This window comes from Panthera pardus, unplaced genomic scaffold, assembly GCF_024362965.1.
Source record: "Panthera pardus isolate Hobbes unplaced genomic scaffold, ASM2436296v1 HiC_scaffold_2, whole genome shotgun sequence".
In the NCBI taxonomy this organism is placed as follows: domain Eukaryota; kingdom Metazoa; phylum Chordata; class Mammalia; order Carnivora; family Felidae; genus Panthera; species Panthera pardus.
In genome coordinates, this window is record NW_026526765.1 from 148,287,076 (window position 1) to 148,307,382 (window position 20,307).

At 44.2% G+C, this 20,307-nt stretch overlaps 1 protein-coding gene across 6 annotated transcripts; it reads right to left on the minus strand.

The window, feature by feature from the left end:
• Positions 1 to 23: 23 nt before the first annotated feature.
• On the minus strand, positions 24 to 19,641 carry MRNIP (MRN complex interacting protein). 6 transcript variants are annotated; one of them, XM_053907621.1, is made up of 8 exons: positions 19,511 to 19,565; positions 17,006 to 17,065; positions 16,616 to 16,708; positions 11,434 to 11,522; positions 7,896 to 7,959; positions 6,568 to 6,725; positions 5,796 to 5,883; positions 24 to 739 (listed from the first exon to the last, which is right to left on the minus strand). In XM_053907621.1, the coding sequence occupies exons 3-8, from the start codon at positions 16,625 to 16,627 to the stop codon at positions 254 to 256; spliced, it is 897 nt and encodes a 298-aa protein (XP_053763596.1). In that variant the 5' UTR covers positions 16,628 to 16,708; positions 17,006 to 17,065; positions 19,511 to 19,565; the 3' UTR covers positions 24 to 253. The 6 variants fall into 6 exon arrangements, with proteins under 6 accessions (XP_053763596.1, XP_053763597.1, XP_053763595.1 ...); XM_053907622.1 differs by having other exon boundaries at positions 7,896 to 9,602; XM_053907620.1 differs by having other exon boundaries at positions 16,581 to 16,708.
• Between the last annotated feature and the right edge of the window lie 666 nt (positions 19,642 to 20,307).

The following is a 20,307-nucleotide window of genomic DNA, read 5'->3' on the forward strand; positions in this document are numbered from 1 at the left end:
CAGTGCCCTGTAGTGTGTCTTTCTTGACAGGACTGGGGATCACTTATGGGAACTTTAAAAAAAAAAAATCTACACCCAATGTGAAACTTTCTCAGGATGAGTTCAAGTCACACACTCTTCCAACTGAGCCAGCCAGGCACCCCTATTTATGGGAACCATTTAAAAGCTACTTGGGGAGCCCCCTTTCCAGTGGCCAAGAGGTCTAATTTGCTCATACAACAAATATGTCTGTTAGTAAAATTCTAGTTTCAGTTCACAAGTGGTCCTCAAAGTCCTCCCCAGTTTTAAAGAGGTCACACAGTTGCACAAGTGGGGGCTCTTGTACCCCTGTGGCTAAGGACCCACGCTTTGCCAGAGGATTGGTGTCCCATGGCTGTTTGGTGGTCTTCACGCAGGGCCTCTGGGAGCCGGATGTGAGCGTGTGTGTGAGCCAGAGAAGCTCGGGTGCATCATGGGGCCTGCTGATGTACCCCTCCCTTGGGGTCTGGGCCCTAAGGGTCCCCTGCTCAGCCAGTGCCACCTTGGCTGGCCTAGGGTCGCTATTCAAAGGAACTGGGGGCTTCATGTCCACACACTGGCTGTTTCCAGGTGGCTGAAGGAATCGTTCCCACTTGGAAGGCATGGTCCTGACATGGTGGGTAGGTTGTGGAGGATCCCCCTGAGGAACAAAAAGCTCCCTGGTGCCCCAGTCCTTGTGACTGCTTTTGTCTTTGACCTTCCCCATCAAGCCAGTGTGGTCCTGCAACGGAAAGGAGAGAAGATGATCAGGTCCGCCATTCAGAACAAGTGCCAGTGGCCCAGCAGGACCCAGGGATGGGAGAGAAGGATCCCTGTGCCTGCATTGCTGTGTCCTCTGCCTCAGGGTTCTCCCACTTTTCACTCTGTTCTGCCTACTTGCTAGTTCTTGTGCTGGCAGGCTAGGGACCTGCTTTCATTCTGTGGTTTGGCAAAGCAGGGCAAATAAATGCCCTCACCTCAAATCCTCTGCCAAATTCTATGACCAGGCTTTCCAGAAAAGAGTATTTCCATGGAAACTTAGAATCAAGTGAGAGGGTGCCTGAGAGGAGGGGTCAGCAGGAAAGGCCCATGAGACCATCTAGAAAGGGGGGAAGAGCTGTCCTGTCTGCTCACTGCCAACAGATGGGAAGGTCTCTCCAGAACTGCGGGGGAAGGTTTGAAGCCGGTGGGGTGGGGAGTGGCTGCACAGAAGACCCCAGGAAGTGAGCACAGCATGGGGCCTGGCCTCTCTTCCCTCAGGAGCCAAGGGCGCACTGGAACCAGGGTTTGACGGCCTATAAAGGCATCTGAGAGTAGGAACAGGCAGGACCCTGCATCACTACCCGAGGGCGGTGTGGAAGAGGCTTGTGGTCGGTTGTAACAGCCGAAGATGACCATCGGCCCTGTCCCTGACTTGCTGGGACCACGTTATTGTGCAGCCTTAGTTCCTCACCTGCAAAACCAAACATGCCTGTGTGGGCATCCCACGTGACAATGTAGTTAAAATGTTTAACTGAGGGACCAGCAGATCAATAACTGTCATTATTCTAGGACTTGGAGATTCAGGGCCACACAGCTAGTCAGTGGCCACGTCAAAGTTTGACCTTTGCCCTACTGTGTGAGGCTGGCCAGGCTGACCTTGGCCTATGTTGTGGTGATGCAGTGACCGAGGCCCAGCAGAGACTTCTGCCTTGGTGCCTGCGGCTCCGGTGACAGAAGAAAGCAAAGTCTGAGTGCAGTGGGGTTGGGAAGATTTAAAACACCAAGAACGAGCAGAAGTGTGGGAGGGTGGTGGGGCTGGATAGGAGGATTTTGAGCTTACCTCGTACCACGGACATAGGGGGGCAACAACTACATGTATCCTAACTCAAAATGATGTGAAGCATGGCAGGACAGACTTTGCACAGCTAGCTGTAACAAGGTAATATTGGGAAGGGTAGGAGGGGCAGAGATGAGTGCAGTCAAGGACCAAACGCTTGGAGTGACTGGCCACAAATGGGAGGGGCCAGACCCCACACCAGGCACCCCGGCCTCAGGGACCTGCACTGGGAAGACCAGTCCCTATATAACATCTGGCTTTGTAAATCTGGAGCTTAACACTAAGAGAGCTGGAGGCTGATAGGAAACCAAGTCCCTGTCTGTAAAGAGCCAACACAATAAATAACTGTGCCCAACACAGCACAGAAACAGTAGTTTGAAAAGCACCTGGGTATATATGTGAAGATCTTAGTTAACTAATTTTAGGATATATGCTGGAGGGGCAGGGATCTGTAGGAGCTCTCTTCTAGAACAAAAGTGCTAGTGGGCACCATTTCACTTGCCCTCCCCCAGCCAGGATAACAGGATGCGTGTGGGAGCCAGTTCTGTCTCCACACACTGTGCTAGCACCGTGTGCTCTGCTCCCAGCCGTCCCTGGTAGTCTTGAATTCTGGCAAACGTTTAAAGAGTTAATACCTATTCTCTTCACACTATTCCAAAAAATAGAAGAGGAAAGAAAACTTGTACATTCATTATATGAGCATTGTATCAGCATTACCCTGATACCAAAACCAGACAAAGGCACTGCAAGAAAAGAAAATTATGGACCAAAATCCCTGATGAACACAGATGCAAAAATCAAAAAAATCTTAGCAAGCCAATTTCAGCAATATGTTAAAAGGATCATCATTCGCCATGATCAAGTAGGATTTATTCCAGGTACATCAGGGTGATTCAATGTTCGCATATTAGTTAATGTGATACATGGTATCAACAAGAGAAGGATAACAACCAATTGTTCATCCCAATAAGATGCAGGAAAAGCATCTGACAAGGTACAATATCCATTCATGATAAAAACTCTCAATACAACGGGTTTAGAGGAAACACACTTCAACATAATAAAGGCCATATATGTCAAGCCCACAGTTAATACCATACTAAATGGTGCAAAAGTGAAAGCTTTTCCTCTAAGATCTCAGGAACAAGACAAGGATATCCACGTTCACTACTTTCATTCAGCAGAGTACTGGAAGTCCTACCATAGCAATCAGACAAGAAAAAGAAATAAAAGGCATCCAAACTGGTAAGGAAGAAGTAAAACTCACTATTTGCAGATGACATGATACTCCATATAGAACACTCTAAAGACTCTACCTAGGAACTATCAGAATAAATGCATTCAGTGAAGTTGCAGAAATCTCTTGTGTTTGTATACATTAATAACAAAAGAGAAAGAGAAATTCTATACACTAATTCTATACACTAATATACACTAATAAGAGAATTCTATACACTAATAACAGAAAGAAATTAAGAAAACAACCCCATTTATGATTATATCAAAAAGAATAAAATACCTTGGAATAAATTTAACCAAAGAGGTAGAAGACCTAAATTCTGAAAACTGTACGACACTGATGAAAGCAACTGAAGATGACACAAACAAATGGAAAGATAAACCACGCTCATGGATTAGGATTAATACTGTCCCATACTACCCTATGCAATCTATGAAATTCAATGCAATCCACATGAAAATACCATTTTTCACAGAACCAGAACAAACAATCCTTAAATGTGTATGGAATCCAAAAGACCCTGAATAGCAAAAGCAAACTTGAGAAAGAAAAACAAAGCTGGAGGTATAACAATCACAGATTTCAAAATATACTACAAAGGTATAGCAATCAAAACTTATCAGCATAAAAAATGGACACACAGATCAGTGGAACAGAATAGAAAATCCAGAAATAAACCCACGATTATATGGTCAGTTAATCAAGGACAAAGAAGGGAAGAATGTACAGTGGGGGAAAAGACAGTCTCTTCAATGAAAGGTGGTGGGAAAACTAGACCATTTTCTTACACTATACAAAAAAATAAACTCAAAATGGATTAAATATCTTCTAGGCACACCTGGGTGGCTCAGTCGGTTAAGTGTCCAACTCTTAATTTTGGCTCAAGTCACGATCTCACGGTTCATGAGTTTGAGCCCCGCATCGGACTCTGTGCTGACAGCACGGGGCCTACTTGGGATTCTCTCTTTCCCTCTTTGCCCCTGCCCCACTCACATACTCATGCACAAGCTCTCTCTCTCTCAAAATAAATAAACTTAAAAAAAAAAAAAACAACTTTCAAAAAAAAAAGGGGGTTAAAGACCTAAATGTGAGATCTGAAACCATAAAACTCTTAAAAGACAATATATACAATAAGCTCTTGAACACTGGCCTTAGCAACATATTTATGGCTATGACTCCTCAGGCAAGGGAAACAAAAGCAAAAATAAAATACTGGGAGTACATATAAACAAAAAGCTTTTGCATAGTGAAGAAAGCCATTAACAAAATGAAAAGGCAATGTGTACTGAATGGAAGAAGATATTTGCAAATAACATATCTGAAAAGGGGTTAATATCCTTAATATATAAAGAACTTATAATACAACTCAACACCAAAAACCCAAATAATCCAATTAAAAAATGGGCAAAGGGCCCAAATAGACACTTTTCCAAAGAAGACATACAGATGGCCAACAGACACATGGAAAGATGCTCAACATTGCTAATTATCAGGGAAATGCAAATCAAAACCACAATGAAATATTATCTCACACCTGTCAGAATGGGTATTATCAAAAAGACAAATAACAAGTATTGGGGAGGACATGGAGAAAAGGGAACCCTAGTGCACTGTTGGTGGGAATATAAACTGGTGTAACCACAGTGGAAAGCTATATGGAATTTCCTCAAAAAATTAAAAATAGAAATACCATATGATCCAGTAATTTCATTACTGGGTATTTACCCAAAGAAAGCAAAAACACTAATTCAAAAAGATATATGCGCCCTTATGTTTACTGCAACATTATTTATAACAGCCAAGATATGGAAACAGCCCAAGTGCCCATTGATGATAGATGAGTAGATAAAGATGTGGTATATATCTATATAATGGAATATTAGCCATAAAAAAGAATTCATAAATACAGAGAACTGGTGGTCGCCCAAGCGGAAGGGGATGAGGAGATGGCAAAATAAATGAAGGGGATGAAAAGATACAAACTTCTAGTGATAAAATAAGTAAGTCATAGAGATGAAAAACAGCATAGGAAATATCATACTGTAATAATGTATGGTGACAATCACTATATTTATCATGGTGAGCACTGATTCATGTACTGAACTGCTAAATCACTATGTTGTACATCAATATAACTGTATGTCAACTATACTCCAATAATTAAAAAGAACAAGAGCAGAACCTAGGGGAAGACAGTGTCTCAGTGCAAAAGAACACACTTGGGTAACTGAAGGTGAGGATGGGAACAATTCCTTAGAAATGCAGGGCAGATCCCATGTTGGCTAGTCTGACAAAGACCCTCCACTGCATGTAGAAGGAAGAGAAAATTCCTGACTCAGAAAAGCCCTAGTGGCTAACCTTCGTTGATCAAGCTGTCCTTTTGACTAGGAGCTCACATCACTGAGACATTGAATACGGCAGGGAAATGGTACAAGCCAGAGAAAGGAGTTGGTTTAAGTCAAAGCAGACAAAACACTTGGGTGTTAAAAAATTCTATGTGTGGTTCGGGCGCCTGGATACCTCAAGGGTAAGCATCCAACTTCAGGTCAGGTCATGATCTCACAGTTTGTGAGTTCAAGCCCCTTGCTGGGCTCTGCGCTGACAGCTCAGACCCTGGAGTCTGCTTCGAATTGTGTCTCCCTCTCTCTTAAAATTGAATAAACATTAAAAAAAAAAAATTCCATAGTGTGTTCAGTAGTTACTAGGACCAGAAGAGAAACACTGTCCTCATTCACTGACCTTCTGAGGCTCCAAGGGAATCTCAGAGTCACTCGGGTTCCAGACATCAGGGCTGTGTGGAGGACGGTCTGTGCTCTGGATCCATTTCCTGGTGGAGATAAAGTTCTGTCAAGAATCTAGTCCTATCTCCTCACAGGGTCCTGATCCTGACTTGGTGGTCACCAGGTGTGACCTCTAGCACAGGAAATTGTACTCCCATACAGCTTCCAAGGTGGCTTCTCTACTTCTCCTCCACTGCCAATAACAGGCTGCCCAACATCCAAGGCAGTCCATTTCTGCTCCATAGCTTGTAGTTGCTAGAAAGTTCTTATTTTGAATTGGAATCTACCTTCCAATAAATCACTCGCCCTATGGGAGCCACCGTGGATCTAGATAAGGCAGTGTCTCAGAAGAATTGCAGAAACACAGAGTAAGCCTACAGGAGAAGACACCTGTAAGAGGTCAGGTCTTTCCTGCTGTAGGTTATAAGCTCCCAGGCCTGTAAGCCACTCTGGCCACACTTCACTTTGTCAATTCTTCCTGGGGATCAGTGCAGTCACAATTAAGTGAGCACCATAAAAGGTGCTCATACTGGCACCCCGCACCTCTCACCTCTGTGCGGCAGCATCTGGCACCTGGCGAGGCCAAGGAGGGCCTGGTGAAGCTAGCTGCTGGCCATCGCCAATCAGACTTCCCCCATGCTGCTGGCTGCTAGAGGTTGCGCATCACTCCCCGCCATCTGTGAGTCACTGTGGGTATGGGGCGATGGCTGGATTAGTGACTAGCTTGGCACCTTTTTCTAGGCAGGCCTGTGTTGAAGGGAGGGTCCGTCTTCTCTGTCCTGGACAAGGGCTGTGTCTTGAAATACACTCCTCCTCCTTCCATCCCCTGTTCTTCTGAGTCTCCTTCCAGATACTTCAGCCAGCGGTTCTCTGAGGACTGAGGTTTTTCCTACAGGATTGGGAAGTAAGTTTATTCTCAGGACCCACATCTCCCTTGTCACCAGGAAAGGTATTTCGCTGGAAGGTAATGGGGAGATGGGTGTCCTGAGGCACCACTGGGGACTGTGCACACTGGCACAGGCCAGGGGAAAGATACAGGGCACAGCTCATCAAGGAAATTTACAAATGTCCATGCTCCCTGACCTAGGGGTTCCAAATGAAGACAAAGGCACAAAGATGCTCATCAAAGTGATATGAACCACAGCAAATATGTATCGTAGCAAAAATCTGGAAATAATCTACATGCCCAGTCATCATGGAATAAACACTGGTTACATCCACTATATTCCGTAAATACTGGACATCACTGAAAACTCTACTGCGACACAAGAACAACATAAGTGAAGACTCCAGGGTGCAAACTAGCATTTCTTGTAATAACAATGATGTAAAATTCTGTCCCTAAGTGGACAGAATTGGAAGTATAGAACCAAGTATGTGAGAGCTTCTGGGTTAAGGTGATGTACTTAGGAGCAGGGCTCTTGTTTATAATAAAAACAGGAAAAGCGCGCGACATTGCCAAGCAACTGACATTGCCAACATGATTCTGTGAGTGGAGGCAGGCTCTGTCCTCAGGTGGGCAGGGGGCCCCTGGCAGCTGTTCCCACTAACCCTGTCCCAAGGTACCCACAGCACCTTGGATGTACCAATGGCATCACTTCCTCATTCACTCAAGCTCTTACACACACTGCCCAGCCAACACTGTCTAAGCACCTACTTTCCTAGGCACTGGGACAGAAAGCTGGATGTGAGCCCTGCTGGGAGGCCCAGTCTGGAGAAAGGAAACATGAAAGCCAGGTACTGTACAATAGCACCTTTTCCCTGTCAGAGGTGTGCCCAGAGCACTGCGGGACAAGGGGAGAAACACGGGGAGGTATAGTTCAAGCTAATTTCAGAGGAGTTCTCCCGGCCAAAGACAAGGCCCCGTTCAGAGTACCGTAATTACTGGTACACACATTACTGGTACAAAAGGGATACGTTTACTCTTTGTTGGGTTTCCAGTAGCTTTAAGCCAAGTGCCCATTGTTGATAGCACTGTTGAACAAAAGATCAACAGATGAATAAATGGAACCCCCTCTGTGACACAGAGACAGAGCTGCTGGCTTACCCATGAACTCACATGCTCAGCCTGCTGAGGCTCTGCGTTGTCCTCTTCGTCAATATTTACAGGTTCTTCCAGAGACCTTAGTGAAAGATTGTACATGCGTCCTTAGTAAAATGACCAGGAAGACGAAGGGCAAGGAGAGGAGAACAGCAGGACATAAATACTCGACAATGGCCATCAAAGGCTGTTCTAGGGGATCTTAGGATCTTATTTCTGTTGTTCTGATTTAGTTCAGGAGGCCTGGGCAGAGGCACCAACAACAGGAAAGGTGACACAGGGCAGACTCTAAAGCTGGAGTTTGCATCCTGGCTTTGCCAATGACTGGCGGTCACTGTCACAGTGTGACTTTGGGTTCATCATTTTACCCCGCTTCCCTCATCCACAAATGAAGACAATACTGCATGGGTGACTGTGAAGACAAATGTGACAAAGTGTGTGCACATGCCTGGCTGAGGGCCTGGAACACAGAGAGTAATGTCAGCTGAACTCCTGTAGCACAGAGTCCCTCCCATCAGCAATGGAGATGTCTCCACTGCATAGGGTTATATAAGTCTTTCTAGTCATACCTCAACCCTTACAAGACAGGAGAGGCACTGTGTGTGTCACAGGGAGAGGGAACAGCACAGGGAAGAGGAACAGGGCTCTTCCACCACATAAAGAAGAGTGGGGAGCCAGAGCCTCTGTGGTCTCTAATGGGACTGAGGGGCGGGTAAATACTTACCATGCAAGGGCTGGAGGTTAGCACAAGGCCAGCCCCACCCACATCACACAGGGTGGTTACATCACACAATCAGGAGGGCACTCTCCCTGGTGAGCTATGCGAACTGCCAACTCTGCCAGATGTGGGCGTCTGTACTTGATTCTCTTCATCTGTACGCAGAAGCCAATAATCCTCACAGGGTGATTATGATGAGGAAATGAGATCATGCATGTGAAACACCTACCCTGCCACATGGCTGATAATCCAGTGTTCACCAGAGCAGTGGCCTAGCAGCCACTGGCTAGAAGTCTGCTCACCTTTCTGATTCAGGAACTCAACTCCATCAATAAAGGACATCTCTCAACAGTCTGAGGATACCAGTCTGTGTTCTCGTTTCTGACGTTACCACTGACAAGTCGGGTGCCTGATGTTCCTTTGTAGGAGATCTCTCTTCTCTCCACCTACTCTTCAGCTCTCCCCTTTGTCTTCCGTGTTCCCTAATTTCATTATGTTGTTGTCATCATCTAAGGGTCATTTAATTTTTTTAACCTTAAAAATTAACTTGAGGTATAACATACACTAAAATTCAAGTGTATAGATGAGCTTTGATAAATTAGATCTTTGAAACTATCACCCCAATCAAGATATAGCAAAAACATTTTTCATTGAGATATAATGGACAAGATATGGAAAATTCTCATCACCCCCAAAAGTTCTCATACCTGTCTTGGCAGGCAATTCTCTCCCCTAGAAAACCACACTGATCCATACAGCAGGTAGTCTTTTGTGTCTGGCTTCTCTCACTTAGCAATGTTTTTGAGATTTGCCCATGTTGTTTCTGTTGTAGCATGCCACTGCATGAACATACCTCAATGTGTTTATCCATTAACCTTCTGTATGTCCACATACAGATATTGCACTCAGTCACTGCAGCATCATAGTAGACCTTGAAATTAGGCAGTAGAAATCCTCCAGCTTTGTTCTTATCAGAATTGTTTTGGTAATTCTAGGTACTTGCATTTCTATATAAATTTTAGGATTAGTTTTCCAATTTTTACAAAACAAACAAACAAACAAACAAACAAACCCCACTGGAATTTTGATTTGGATTAGGTGGTCTCTACCAACCAATTTAGGATAAACTGAAATCTTCACGATATTGAATTTTCCAATCCATGAACATGAACTCTTCATTAACTTAGATCTTTTAATTTCTCTTAGCAATGTTTTATGGTTTATACTGAACAGATCTGACACATTTTTGTTATATTTATCCCTAAGTATCTAATTTTTGATGCTGTTATAAATGGTATTTGATTTAAAAAATCATTTTCCAATTGTTCATAGCATTTATATAGAAATAATTTAATTTTGTACGTTGACTTTGTATCCTTGTGATCTTGCTAAAATATTAGCTCTAGTAGCATTTGTGTAGTTTCATCAGGATTTCCTACATACATAATCATGGTGTTTGCAAATAAAATAATGACTTGTTCCAGTTTGAGATTTATTGTTTCCTAAATCTAAGAATATAAGCCTTTGATTCTAGAAAATGCTCTAGTCTTTTCTCTTCAAATATTGCCTTTACCCTGCTTTCTTAACTCCCTCTTGCCGAACTCTTCCCTTAGTTTTCATGTTTCTCAACTCACATTTTCCACCTTTTTATCTTTCTGTGTTGCACTGTGAATACTTTCTTCAGATTTATCTTTCATTTCACTGATTCTCTCTTCAGCTACATTTAATGCTCAATCTGTCCACTGAATTTTTAATTTCAATGATTATCTGGTTCTTTTTCAAATGTACTTGGTCATTTTCTAAAGTCATTTGCCTTTTTTTTTTGTAATCTCCAATTATAATTGTGGGGCTCCAATTCATGACCCCGAGGTCAAGAGTCACATGCTCTACCACCAACTGAACCAGCCAGGTGCCTTGAAGTCCCTTGCTTCTTACATTATCAACCTTCTTTTTTATTTCATTAACTATATTAAACATTCAGGTCTGGGCTGAAGATGTATGCTCCAGAGGAGCTATATTTACCTCTCCTTCCTTGGACAATTCAAAAATAAATTCTCTGCTTGAGGCTTTTCACACAGTGCATGTAGAAGACTGAAAAGCCATGTGATAGATTTCTTGTGTTTATTATACCCTGGAGAGAGATTTCCTCTCTTTGGCCAGCACCAAGGTCAACACAGGCAGGCTGCAAAGAGGTTGCATTTCTAGTTCAGTTAATTCATGGAGGGTGTAGTCTTTTGGGGACTCAGCTTTTTTTTTAAAAAAAATTTATTTATTTATTTTGAGAGAGAGAATGTACAAGCAGGGGAGGGGCAGAGAAAGTGAGGAAGAGAGAGAATCCCTAACAGGTTCCACACTGTCAGCACAGAATTTGATGTGGGGCTTGATCCCATGAACCATGAGATCATAACCTGAGCCCAAATCAAGAGTCGGACGCTTAACTGACTGAACCACCCAGGCGCCCCAGGCACTTGGCTTTATGTGGTGGTCTCCTACTGACCTTCCCATGCTGAACAGGCCTTGTCTTTGTCTCTTGCACCCCTCCCAATCACCTAAATGAAAGTTCCAGAGCACTAGGCTTCAATTGCCTCAACAGCCCAGGTACTTACTCTCTGAATTTTGGCTTTTGCTTCATTTTTGACTTCTGATATTTCATTTACTTCCATCATCTCATCAGTGTACTTAAAATATCATAGCTGACATATTTTAGTTATTTTCAGTTGGAAGAGTGTTAGGATAACTAATCACCATATAGAAAAAGCTTTCTCCATATAAAACTTCCACTAATCACTCAAGATTAACACAGGACAAGATAACTGTGCCCTTTTCAAACAACTGTACCTGAGTGACATCTCTGAAATCTGTCCCTGCAGCAGATTTAATTTTTGGACATGGCGTCTACAGTCAGCACCAGAACCCTCGCCGTAAGTCTGAAAAACAAAAAAATATTAAGTTTAAAAAGTGCTGATAGGATGCGGAGAAACAGATCCATTAGTGATGTACCTCAGGGAGAAGAAAGCTGTATTTTATAAGGCCCAAATGTACCATGCAGAAATTCTAATGACTTGACCACTTTTTCTGGAGTAATTGATTTGCAAACTAACAGTCTCAGGAACTAACAGTTGTGGTCTGACTGTCCTTCTAGCACTTGGAACTCTATACATCAAAGACTAACTCAGCCCCAGGCCCCACACAAAATGGTTAATAAACATGAATAAGAAATTGAAGATATGTAACGCGAACCACCAGTAAACATAAAATATGCTACTTCACTGATCATCTAAGGACCATAAAATAAGATGAAATACTTTTTTTTCACTTAGCAGTCACTCATTTGTTTACCAATATTTACTGAACACCTATTATGTGCCAGGCCCCTGGAGTAGTTAAGGACAATACAGTACAGAAGTGGACAAAAATCAGTCATCATGGAGCATACATTCTAGTGTGAGGAGACTGCATAAGTCAACTATGTGGCCATTACATGACGAGAAGTACCACCAAGGAAAATAAGGTGATGAAAGGGGATGGGGCAGTGTGGGGGAAAGAGTAGACTATTTTATACAGGGCATTCAAGGAATAGATAACTAAGGTGACATTTGGGCACAAAATAGGAAGATATGAGGCATAAGCCACATAGATAGCTGGGGGAAAGCATTCAGCAGAAGCAATGAAATACACTTGAGGGCAAAGACCCTAAGCCTGTGAAGGAACAGTAAGGAGGCCACATGGCTAGGGCTGAGTGGTCCGGGGGAAAATGGTAGGAGATGAGGTCTGAGTGTATTATTCCCTACTATAGGCAAAGTCAACCTCATGGGAACGAGACCTGTTCTGTGGCTGCCATCTTGAAAACATTAAAAAAAAATTTTTTTATTTGAAAATGTTAATAACCTTATCTTTGGAAGGCAGCTATACTCACCACTATACCACCAATGCTCAATAGCCTAATCTTTGAATACGTGTGATAAGATAATGGAGCACGTCCATAAGCAGAGGAGATATACACACTACACAAGTCCATTGTTCCTTGCCACACCATTTGCATACAGCATGCTCAATGACCCAGGAGCACAGAATTAAAGTGGACTCACAATACGTGGGAGTGTTCACTGAGACTCTGAGTGTAGACACTAAGTGTTTGCCGTCTACGCCTGAGTATGTGGGGAGCACCCACTGGCTGAGAGGCCAGGCTTTCCACTGGAACAAGAACTTGCTTCAGATTCAGAAGGAAGGCAAGGATGTTTTAAAAGTACATGAATAATCAAGGAACCCTATCATATCTTTTTATTCCTGTTACTTGCCTGGAACAGCTGATCACTTATGCTGAAAATGATGACACGGAAGGAAAGGGCAAGGCAGGAAGACCCTTGTTCCTTTCCCTCTCAGTCCTTCCTTATGCATCAGTGAGCTGATGGGGGAGAGTGTGGGGAGAATGTATCAATGAGTATAAAGAGCAGAGTTAGTTTTGTGCAGCATGTCCACTGTTCTGGTAAGAATGAAATACATAGGCATGAATGAGCTCCAAAATACAAATTGGGCAATTCTGAGGATTCTGCATATATACAGTAAATGTTCTTATATTATTCCACATATAGACTAAACACTTACTATTTTTTTTAAGTAGGCTTCATGCCCAGCACGGAGCCCACTGTGGGGCCTGAACTCATGAGACCATGAGATCAAGATGTGAGCTGAGATCAAGGGTCAGATGCTTAAACCAATTGAGCCACCCAGGTACCCCTAGACTAAACGCTCTTTGCATTTTAAACTGGTGCTGCATAAAAAAAAATAAAAAAAAATAATAATAATAATAATAAAATAATTTTAAAATGTTAGTTTTTCTTTACTTAGGAAGACATTCAACAGTAAATAAAAGACATTATAAAAAATCAAGAGAGACCAGGACGGAAAGGAAAAGCTTAATATTTTGGTATTTTTAACAGCTTTCTTTCTGCTTTTGAACAAGGGGTCCCACAATTTCGTTTTGTACCAGGCACACTTGGCCCTGCCTGTAGGACCACGGGTTTTGCTCTAACTTGGAAGGCTGGGGTGAGTGACCTCGCCTAGCACATGTTTTAGCGGGACCTTCAGGTATGGTGCTGAGGGCAGACTGTATGGCAGACACAGGTGGGCTAGCAGGAGGTTGCTGTAAACACTGATGTGGCTCAGACCACTGTAGTAACAAATGGTCATTCTGGGTACATCCTGAAAGTAGAGCTGACAAAATCTATTGATGGACTGGATGAAGAGTGTTTAAGAAAAAAAAAAAAAAGGAGTCAGAGAGGACTTCCACATTTTTAGCCCAAACAACTAACAAGGGACTTAGCACGTAAGAGACAGGGTGGACTGTGGGAGAGCAGGTGGGTGGGGTAAGGTGAGGCCTTCTGTTTGGAAAGGTGGGTTTGGGACACCCATTAGAGAGCTGAATGGATGGTGCAGGGGCAGGCCTGAGGCTTGAGACAGACATTCCAGAACTGTCAGGTGATCTCATCTCAGACCACCGAAGGAGTGCCACTAGAGAAGAGGCCAACAAACTGAGCACCACAGCATTCTCACATTTAGAAGTTGGGGAGATTGGAAAAAAACTAGCAAAGAGGACAGAAACACAGCCAGAAAGACAGCGGGAAAGCCAGGAGTGGGATGACTGGAAGTCCAGGTGAAGACAGTGTTTCAGTGACAAACTGTGACAGACACTACCAATAGGTCAAGTCACCGGAGGAGAACTCACAACTGTTTTTAGCAAATGGAGATCCCTGATGACTTTGACATGAGCAATTTTACTGGACTGTGGGGAATAAAAGTCCAGCTGGGGCAAGTTCAAGCAAGAATGGGAGAGGAACTGCAGAACGGAATGGCAAAGCTTTAAAAGATGTTAAGTGGCAGGGAGGATGCTCGCCAGCATGGCAGGGACCACTGGCTGAATACTGAAATGCATTCTCCTCCTATCTGGCCACAGACTGGGCTACACTTTCTAGTCTTCCTTGCAGTCAGGTGTGGCCTTGAGACTAGGTTCTTTCTAGTGGGATGTGAGCCACTTCCGGGCCTGGCCCCTCAAAGCCTCCTGTGTAGCTCCTTCGTGCTCTTGCCCTTCAGTGGCTCCAGGCAGCAGGAGACAGGCCTCTGGGAGTGACAGAACCTCAAGATAGAAGAAGCCTGGGTCCCTGCATGACCTCACCAAGGACGGCTGCCCTGCTGATCTCAATTCCTCTCAGGACTGTTACAAGAACAAGAGAAATAACTTCTTCTTTTTTTAAAGTTTATTTATTTTCAGTAATCTCTACATACAACATGGGGCTCGAATTCATGACCCTGAGTTCAAGAGTTGCACACTCTTCTGACTAAGCCAGCCAGGCGCCCCATCGAGAGAAACAACTTCTACTGTGTTAGGCCACCACAATTTTGTTGTCCTGTCACGGTGGCCTAGTCTACCATAAGCCATATACCACTGCACATGCATTGAGGTGCTGGGAGGAAGGTAGAGCCTCCTCAAGGAGAACTTAGAAATATGTGCTGACATCAAAAACAAGCAGCAGTCACTAGCTCATGAGCCAGCCCCTTGCCTTCTGAGACTCAATCTTGGAGTGCGCCTCGGCAGCTGTACTGCTGACCAATGACCTGATCAGCCCCACTTCTACCATCCCAGCTGGCTGGACCAAAAGTGGACATCTGGGTCAAATGGGCCAATCAGATCACTTCTGCCAGTTTATTAATTAGGACTCAGCTATTCTAGTTGGCTTGAAGTGAGAGTCCATGGTCTGTGGGTGGAGTGTGTTACTGTGAACTATCTGGGGAGATAGTAAGGGAAGGAAAGGAGGCAGGGAGAGGGGAAGGAGGATGTGGGGACAATCAGGTATGGGGAGGAGAAGGGGAGGAAAAGATGCCTACATTGCTGGCAGCTTTTCAATTCTTGGGGCTGGTTCTTCAAGGGGTCAGGGGTGAAACCCCTCCCCTGAATTCCCCATGATACCCCATTACTTTGCCAGGACATTTTTTTTCTATTTTGCTGAGGCCATTCTGAAATATTCTATTATTTGTAACTAAAAGAGCCTTCGTCAAAAGATATCCTTTGAAACTGCAATTTAAACTTCTAGGAATTTGTCCTAAGGAAGTAATTAGTCTAGTGAAGGAGGAGGTTCTTTGTAAGAAGCTTCACTGAAGCATCGTTCTTACCAATGAAGATGAAGATCAACCTAAATGCCAAACAACATGGGATTGGTCACTTACCAACTCAACAAGTATTTATCGAGTGACCACTTACTCTGTGCCAGGTACTGTGCTATGTGCAGAGGGTGTATCAGCATAAAACAGGCAAAGCTTCTGCTCTCAGGGAACTTCCAGGAGATAAACAATACTCACATAAACACACTCGAATATAATATCTGATCAGGATAGTGAGAAGAGCTAGGCAAAGTTCCAACAATGAGCACAAAGGCCTTAAGAGTGCAGCACATCTGGATTGTTTCAAGGCCATAAAGAAAAGGCCTTATGGCTGAAGGAGAACAAGGAGCTGAGGGTGGAGAGGTGGCATCAAGGGCCAGAGAAGGTATACAGGGGCTCAAAGAGGCAAAAGGTGCAGGACACTGTGTGGTATCAAAGAGATGAGGTGGAGGGGCACCTGGGTGGTTCAGTTGGTTAAGCATCCGATTCTTGATTTCTGCTCAGGTCATGATCTCACAGTTAGGGAGACTGAGCCCTGTGTCGGGCTCTACACTGACTGTATGAAGCCTTCTTGGGATTCTCTCTCTGCCCCTCCCTTGCTGTGCTCATGCTCTTGCTCTCTCTCATGTGTGCTCCCTCCCTCAAACATACACATTAAAAAAAGCAAAAAAGGATGAGTTGGAGAAATAGGTATCCACTTGAAGAGAACGGCAATGGCCTAAATAAGCTTTTACTCCGAGCTTTCATTCTCTCTCTCTCGGTCTCCTGATGGCCTCCCCTTCCTGAGCCCACCCATGCCCACACCCTGCATGCACCAACATGCACCCGACCGGTTGTGGGTCTGACTGCCTGGTCATCTTCTTACAGGCTCCTGCATTTTCCCTGCATTGTGCTCAATCTAGTTTCAAATGGCCAGTGTGTGTGCATCGGTTTCTCTTCCTCTTCCACATGAGCAGATCTGTGAGGGCAAGAACGACAAAGCTTTTTGCCTTCCCTTGTTTCTCCTGTGCCTGCAGGCAGAAAGTACTCAATAAATACTTGCTAACCAAATAAACAAATGAAGGTAACTTTCCATGCACTGCTCCATCCATTTCACTTCCTGACAGAACAGGAATTTAGGGAGCAGAGGCTCTGCATCTAGTGAACTTGGTCCCAATACTGGGATGCTGGGACCCCATGAGAAACACGCTACTGCAGGGCTGGGCCCACCGGCTTTCTGGCCTGGGTATTAGATACCCTGTTTCTCAGGACTCACCCGCAAAAATGACTGCTTCTCTCCACAAGCTTTGCACGTCCACTTGAGACTCTTCTTCTCCTACAATGAATTTCAGAAATTTGGCTTAGATAATTATTTAAAACAGGTGGAACTGAATCAAAAATAATGATATAAAAAGGCCAGTGGAAAAGAATAAAAGTGTAAAAACAAACCAACAACATATATGTATAAAAAGCTAGTACCTTGTAAAGGTGGCATTTTAGGAGTGAGGAAAAAACAGACTATTTAATAAGTGGTGCTGGGAAAACTGGCTATCCGTATCAAACAGTCTAGTTAGATCTCTATTACCTGCGGTTCTCAAAAATAATTCCACAACATTTAATTCCAATTCTTGATAAATTTAACTAGATGGGTTCTCTCTTAACAGGATAAAATACCTTACATTCAACTCTAAAACTGTAGAATCACCACCAGCTCTCCCATGAAAGTCAAGAACAAGCCAAGAATCCCCACTACTATTTACCATTGTTATTTTCTACAAATGGAATTGGAAAAGAAAAATAAGAGGTATGAAAACTGGAAATGAGGAAACCATTATCATTATTTATTGATTTGATTTTTTTTTTACCTGAAAACTCAAGAAAACCAAATGAAAAACCACTAAAAACAATCTAAGATGGTGGGGATGAATACAAAGTTAATATAGCTTCAAAAGTTAATAGAGTCTTTATATAAGCAATTATCTAGTTAGAAAAGGTAACGGAAGAGTCCATTTATAACAACAACAAAGAAAATATTATCAAAAGGCACCAAAGTTGTTTGAAAAAATGGAATGGACTAGTGTGCTTAACATAAAAAACATGCCTGGGGGTGCCTGGGTGGCTCAGTCGATTAAGCCTCCAACTTCCGCTCAGGTCATGATCTCATGGTCTGTGAGTTTTGAGCCCCATGTCCGGCTCTGTGCTGACAGCTGAGCCTGGAGCCTGCTTCATACTCTGTGTCTCCTTCTCTCTCTGACCCTCCCCCGATCATGCTTTGTCTCTCTCTGTCTCAAAAATAAATAAACATTAAAAAAAAATTAAAAAAAAACATGCCTGGGTTGATTTATAAAAATTAATAGATGTATGATCCTAACACAAAAACCATTGGGTTTTTTTGAAGTACCCAAAAGGATTCTAAGGAGGACAAGCCACATCTACAAATTTATGTGGGCATGTCCTACAATTCATTTAATTCTCCGGTATTGAACCTCAAACACTGTAAGAATGTTTTCTATGGGTACATCTGCATGTAAGAAATGCACTTTAAAAAAAAAAAAAAAAGGTCTAGAAGGACACATGGTAACTGGCTAGCTCTGGGGGATCTGGAGACAGTATGGTTTAACAGGATCTTTGTAGATAGCTCTGCATCTGCCATTTATTAGACCACTTGGTTTCTCTGGATTGCTGTATTCTCATCTCTGTAAAATAATAATGGTAAAATACCTAATCCAGAGGTTGTCTGAAATTAAAGGGGATGTGTGAAATTGTCATACCTGCAATTAAACTGTTAACTCTTTCCCCCCTTTAGTTTCAAATCACTTTTCATCGTTGAAAACAACCATGAGTGTGTACTACATTATATATGTGTAATAATTTAAAAAATGGAAATTTCTATTTAATATCAATTCCTAAAACACTGTCCAAAAAAAATGAAGTAAAAACAATTCCTGAGTCCCCAAACAGCCCTTACAGTCCCAGCGAGCTTACAACTACATACTCAGCATCGGACTTTTAAACATACGTTTTGAAGAAGTTTGAGGTTATCCTTTTTCAGGGCACAGATTAGCAGACAACGAGGGGTAAGAGAGGACTATCAGAAGCAGATACGCCTGCTTGACAGCAGTGTTAGGTGACATCAAGCAGGAAGATGAAATGCTATCCAGGAAAAAAGAGGTTAAATGACATCCTCTAAATTGCATCTTGAAAGTTTGGGAAGCAGTACGTTTTAGAAGTATCGATTATCCTGTTTAAAATATTCATGCGCGAGTTGTTTACACTCTGGGAAAGGTGGCGAGTCCCTTAATAAGCGGATGGAGACACTGCCAGAGCCAAGCAGTGGCAGCAGGGGACGCCCGTTCGTGTGTCAGTTTTAAAAACTGTCATCTCCCATGCATTCAAAATAAGAAAGAAGCCACTTTGGGAGCTCGGCTCTACATAAAAGAGGCTATCCTCAACCTCGCTTTCCCAGCTATCTATAAGTTACGAGGCCGCCTCGGCAGAAACCACTGCCCCTGGTTCCTACCAATCCTTTACAACAGCCATGACAAAAACTAAAAAAAGAAAGCCCACGACCACGTTATGAAGAGATATCAAAACCCAGTCCTCAAGGCCAGTCATAGTCATCATCACGTGTCCGGGCCTCAGGGAGACCCAAGCAACTGCAGGAGACTGCGCCCGCGCCTGAGGGCAAGGTACGGGAAGGAGGCCGGGCACCCCGCGGCCCCGCCAAGTCCCGCACGCCGTCCCCGCGCCCAACGGAGGGGGAGGCCGGTGCCCACCCCACCTGGTGCGACTGGAAGGCGCTGCAGCTGTAGCACCGCAGCACCCGAAACCGCTGAGGCGCCGCCATTGCGGTTACCCTCGCCGCTGCGCATGCGCCCCGTTCTCCTGCCCGCCCCAACTACGCCCCCCACACGCGTTCAGGATCCACTAGACGCCTCCCCCAACCGCGTCGTCTCGCCTCACGTGCGCATGCGCTTTGCGCTTCGGTCGGCCCCAGCTCCGCCCTCACCAGGCTTTCGGGCCTCTCTAGCTTGCTGGGCTCGCTGGGAAGAGTGAAGTTGCAAGGGCAAGTCCTCCAGCCGCTGCTCGGGGTCTGGCCATTGCCCTCACCATTCCGTCTGCTGCTTCTAGGCGCAGACTGGGAGTGGGAGGGCGCCTCTCCGCCCCGGCCCAACCCCTGGGACTCGTGGTTGGGGCTTGCGGGTCTTCTGGGCAGAGGCAGCCAAGTAACCTTTGAGCCTGAGCCCCGAGGACCGCGAAAACACGCAGCTCACCAGCCCCACGCTTACGGGAGAGGGAGAGAGGAGAGGCAGCTGTAAACGAAACCAGACCCTCCTGCAGCTCCCAAGAAAGCCCCGCTGTGATCCGCTTTGGAAAGTGGAGGAGAAGGGCCGAGTGACGCACCCCTTTTGTCCCAACCGCGCTGGGACCCTAACGCCAGCCCGTCAAGACGTTCCACATGTCGATAACATCTTATTAAAATTATAACACCCAATCTTGACAAGGATGTAGTGAGAAGAACAGGATTCTGGTAGAAGAGTAAAATAAAAAAAAAAAAACTTATGGAAAACGATCTGG